This window comes from Cariama cristata, unplaced genomic scaffold, assembly GCF_000690535.1.
Source record: "Cariama cristata isolate BGI_N322 unplaced genomic scaffold, ASM69053v1 scaffold6053, whole genome shotgun sequence".
NCBI lineage: Eukaryota > Metazoa > Chordata > Aves > Cariamiformes > Cariamidae > Cariama > Cariama cristata.
Window position 1 is genome coordinate 56945 of NW_009608843.1, and position 5161 is coordinate 62105.

Sequence of the window (5161 nt, forward strand, 5' to 3'; positions counted from 1 at the left end):
CTATTGTAACTAGCCTGGCGGAGAAGGGGAAGATATCTCCTCCATAGGTTGAACTCTCAGAGGAGAAAATGCAAAAGGTGTAATTAATAAAAGTTTCCAATAGATGGCTCCCGAAGTACAGAGATGACAGCAATGCTAAGTACAAATACCAGATGAGTTTCACAACCAACAGTTTATCACATCATAAACGAGTGTTAGAATGATGTCCTGGTTTTGGCTGGAATATTAATTTTCTTCCTAGTAGTTGGTACAGTGCTGTGTTTTTGGATTTAGTATGAGAATAATGTTGATAACACACTGATGTTTTAGTTGTTGCTAAGTAGAAAAGGTGAGACATGGCCAGAGACATGGTCAAAGTTTAGCAAGTATACATATGTACAGAATATTTTGTATATTATACATGTTTCCATTTAACTAGCTCCTCTATCGGTTTTCCATCATTAGCAAAAATTATTGTTAAAGCTGGACTAAGTTTTTAGGTAAGTGGGTGAGTACTTACCTGAATAGTAGTCCCTTGGCCTGGCAGTGTCAGTGAATGAAGAAATGCCACCTAAATATAACGCATGTTATTAAATATAAGAATAATGCATGAATAAAATAATCGCATTGTCTGTCTTTATAAAATAGAAAAAAATCAAATTTAAAGTACTCTCTCTTTCTGAGTCTATTTCACAAGATATAAATATGAAACCACGGATATTCACGGATTTTTTTGGCATTAGTGAGAGAACATAGTATTGGTAAGCTTGCATGTCGTTCCAGATTTTACAGTAGTGTGCTGTGTTTAAGCAACACATCCATGCAGACTAGAAAAATGCAAACCAACCTAACAAATGTTCTTCCTAACATACGATGAATAATTTCTGCCCTAAGACTGTACATTGGTAAAAATGGGTTAATGCACAGAAAACTGAGGACTGGAGTAACACTGCACTGTTTCTGCACTGCTCCATAGGAGAAAAAGATGACCTATGTACTGGAACACTCCTTCCTCCAGGTCTTAGTCACACAGCAGTAGGATCTCCATAGCATGTTTCACTAACAGTACCACAGGTTTTATCACAGAATCCTAGAATAATTCAGTTTGGAAGGGACCTCAGAAGGTCCCTAGCCGAACTCCCACTCAGAGCAGGGTTAGCTACGACATCAGACTGGGTTACTCAGGGCTTTATCTTGTTAAGTCTTAAAAACATCCAAGGATGCAGATTGCTGAACCTCCCTAGGCAGCACAATCCAATGCTTGACTGTCCTAACAGCCATCAGATGGCCCCCCCCCGCCATGCCACAGAAACATGCAATATTAACATTTAATTAATGTGACACTTTATGTCTGTTCACGCCAGTGGGGTAGGAAATCTGATGCTTTGATCTCTATTTTTCCACTTAAAACTGCTAAACATACATGACTTACAGACTGTATCATCAAACTGATAAAACTTCCTGTGAAAATCAAACACATTTGAACAAATAATTTCCCACTGTACAAACACCATATCCATGGTCAACTTGATGGTGGTCATGAATAAAGTACTCAGACATAAAAACAAATACTCTGACAACAACTCCAGCACAACTGTTGTGACAGGGCTTAGATTTCCAGTTAAAACACTGAAATCTATGGGAGTATTCACATAAAGTTTACAGGTCTGTATTTAAAACTATTGTTCAACTAAAGATGTCTGAAGTTATAATTTTATTTTTTTTTTAAAAAGAAGTAGTGCTACAGTATGAAAAACTGTAATAAAACATTGTTGGAAAGCTTGAGAATTTCCATAACAATTTCTCAAGCATCCCATAACCTTTTTCAAACTGTAGAAACTTCCACTAGAATGGATGCAAGTAGTAGAAATCAACATGGAAACATACTGTGTTCTGGCATATTTTTATGGCTTCACCACACTTCATTTAAAGCGACATTTTCATTGACAACTTACATGAAACATTTTACTGTTTCTTAAATGTTCATTTATTTAAACATTTAAGAAGGGTAAAAGGTATTCCTCTAAGTAAAAATATCTGAAAGACATTTACTGGTTCTTATCATCCACATTTAAGAAAAAAGTTGATTTTTTTTTTTCTTCTGCATTCACTTTAATAATCAGCATATTTTCAACTGCCTAAAAACTTGCTGGAATGGCCTCAATTTCTATATGCAAGACTTACTGAATTTTAAAAATAAAAGTATCTCTTATGCAGATTTTATAAATTGAACAAAATTATATACCTGCACAGGCTTTCATGACCTTTTTCAGAGGTCCCATAGTGTACATCAATCCAACAAGAATCCCCGCCAGATGCCCAGCAAAAGAAGTCCTACAAAAAAGTAAAATCTTGTGAGTGATGGAAAGGAAGACTTTTTTTGCAGGAAAAAATGCAGAATTTGTTGTAACTGAGAAAGTCCCTGAGCAAGGCCAAGCATAGAGAAATTACTTGCCTGCAAGGACACAGTGCCAAGTTTTCTTTCTTCCTAACTACCTTAAAATTGGTAGGTATATACAGTTACAGAAAAGTATCTAACAAATATCCTGAAGAAGCTGGAAATTAATAGGCGAGATCATTTTAATTGCCTGTTCAAAGGTCAGAATACCATTTCCCTAAAACCATTTAAAGACTTACCGAGGTACGAAACTAACTAGTTTTAATCTATAAAAAAGTAAATCCACAGAACTACGCTGAAATGTCTAGGTAGGATCTACCAAAACCATTTACAGTTTCAAGTGAATGCATAAATACAGTACTTTCTACTGCACTATCAATACAATCCTACAATTAGTCTGATAGGCATGAACGTAGATCCATTGCAATCTTTGTAACACAGTGCCTTCAAAATTAAAAGAATGAATGAAATGCTGAGATTCAAATTCTTTTCTATACATATCAACAATTCATTTTAAAAAGGTCATTGCCCATTTGCATATAGAACAAAAAGGCTCTAGAGTCTTTTGAGAAATCAACATGGAAGCATACATTTATAGTAAATAAGGAGATTTGCTCCAAGTATTGCCATGACTATGGGGTACTCTAAATTCATAAACCAATTTTCAGTATTCAAATTAAGAGTTAAACTCTTTTGGGTTTAATCAGGTTTAAACATTGATTAAGAGTAAAATCTTTTGAGTTTAACCAGGTTTAAACACTATTTGTAAATTGTTCACCTCTGTTATGAAGTTAGAGAAGCTAATACACTAAAGATTAAGATTTCTTACTATAAGAAATTACAAATAACTCAGGTCAAATAACTCCAGTTACACTAGATTTATACAGATTGTCCAAATATTCTAGTAATATGAGCTTTTTTGCCTTTATAAAGCAGAAATGAAACCTCTGTTTAATCTAAAGATAGACTTAAACATTACACTTTTATACATTCTGGTCAGAAATCCAAGAGAACTACACGAATGATAGCATATGCACTCATAATAATACAACTGCCAGGCATCACTGGTCAAAGCGTACAAGACGTGTCACTAGAAGCAGACAAAGATCAAATCTAAATTAACTCTTTTGCCACCTACTTAATCATAAACCTTTACTCTGCTATTTAGAGCTGTGGTTCTCTCCCTTAAGTAACCAAGTAACCAACCTTTTTTTTTTTTAAAGAGTAACATATAAATGCTGATGTGAAAAATTCATAGGTAAGAAGTAGATAACAAAATAAAGTATCTATAAGGAACTAATTTTCCAAACACATTTTTCTGGAACAGATTTTCCAAATTTGTGAAAAATACATACCTGACCTGGAAAATGTCTGTACACAGAAAACATTAAATACTTCAAGATGCCTTACTCTAGAAATCACCAACAGGAGACTGATTCATCCATATTCCTTGCAGTGTTTTAAACAAATTTTATGTTTATCTTGATTTATCTGAGCACAACACTGCTCTAAAAACCCAAAGTCAAGGTCTTTGCTTGCAATATGGAGAAGCTGTATATTTACACAATATGAATAATCAAAAACCTTCAACTTTAAAAAGTCTTTAGGGGGACAATTTCCACTTTATGTCTGTTTAATAGGTTAGTGTACTAGATGCCTAAACACTATTGACTGTTTAATTATAAAACATATTCAAGGAGTAGAAACTTATAATTAAAATGTTTAAACAGGGTTTTCTAAATGAAAAATAATATCAGATATACTGTCACATATATACTATCATTGACATGAAGAAAATTAGCACATTTGATAAATCACATCAAATTTTCACTATATGCTGTCATAAAACTAACTTGAGTGTGATCAAAAGTAGCACCTTGCTACTTGTAATTACTAAGGAAAAGCAGTTCTGTAGAGTAAAAAAAGACTGCTTCCCTTACATTAACAATATGCTTAACGTTACAGCCAAATTAAGCAAACACCACTTCATTTTAGAACATGTTATATTGTAATTTAGTCAAATGATAACTTAATACCTTTTTTTGCTAATGCTTGGTATGATTTATAGCATGGAAAAATCTCTTTATAGATATTTTCCAAATGTAACAACTAGAACATACAGATAATATGCAATTTTACAAAAAAAAAGGCAATTTTATTAAAAACTTTTAATGTCAAAACAAATGAAAAAATATAACTATGCAGCAAAATTCTGAAGTAGTTAACTTATTTAATTTCCCAGCTGTTTTGAGGATGGGTAAGGTTCCAGAAGACTGTAAGGGTATTTCTATACCCATTCTTAAGCAGGTAAAAGAGAAAAAAAAAAAAAAAGAAAACAAACAGAGAAGGAGGAATGTCCTGGTTTGGTTAAAACAGAGTTAGTCAGAGGATTGCAGACTAATCACTATCTTCTGTTCCCAGATAAAGCTATTTGTTCAACAATTACTAGGACACATAATTTGTGGACACAACCAAGGTAAGAACATCAGAAGCACAAAACAGATTTGTCAAAAACAAGCCATGTCAAATCAACCAAAATTCCTCCTTTGACAGGGCAACACGCCTCACTGAAAAGGAGAATTAGCAGATGTCACACATGCTGTAAGAATGCAACACCTATCTCACAGCATTTGTCATAAAGAAGGCGTAAAAACCTTACACTAAAACTAGACTAAGCAGATCCCTAAGTGGTTGGTAAGTCTTAATAAGTTAATAAATAATAAATTAAGACTAAAAACTTAGTAAGTTAATTTATTAATTTACATTTATTACTTTAAATAAATT

General features: G+C 33.3%; 1 protein-coding gene across 1 annotated transcript in view; it reads right to left on the reverse strand.

Moving 5' to 3' along the window:
* Positions 1-2313, reverse strand: part of LOC104159406 (rhomboid-related protein 4-like) — a gene marked incomplete at its 5' end in the record, with an annotated part of 23561 nt that extends 21248 nt beyond the window's left edge. Inside the window, 2 exons of the mRNA XM_009697304.1 lie at positions 500-550; positions 2225-2313. Of these exons, the coding sequence (XP_009695606.1) occupies positions 500-550; positions 2225-2313 (140 nt within the window). The remainder of the gene's footprint in view (positions 1-499; positions 551-2224) is intronic.
* Between the last annotated feature and the right edge of the window lie 2848 nt (positions 2314-5161).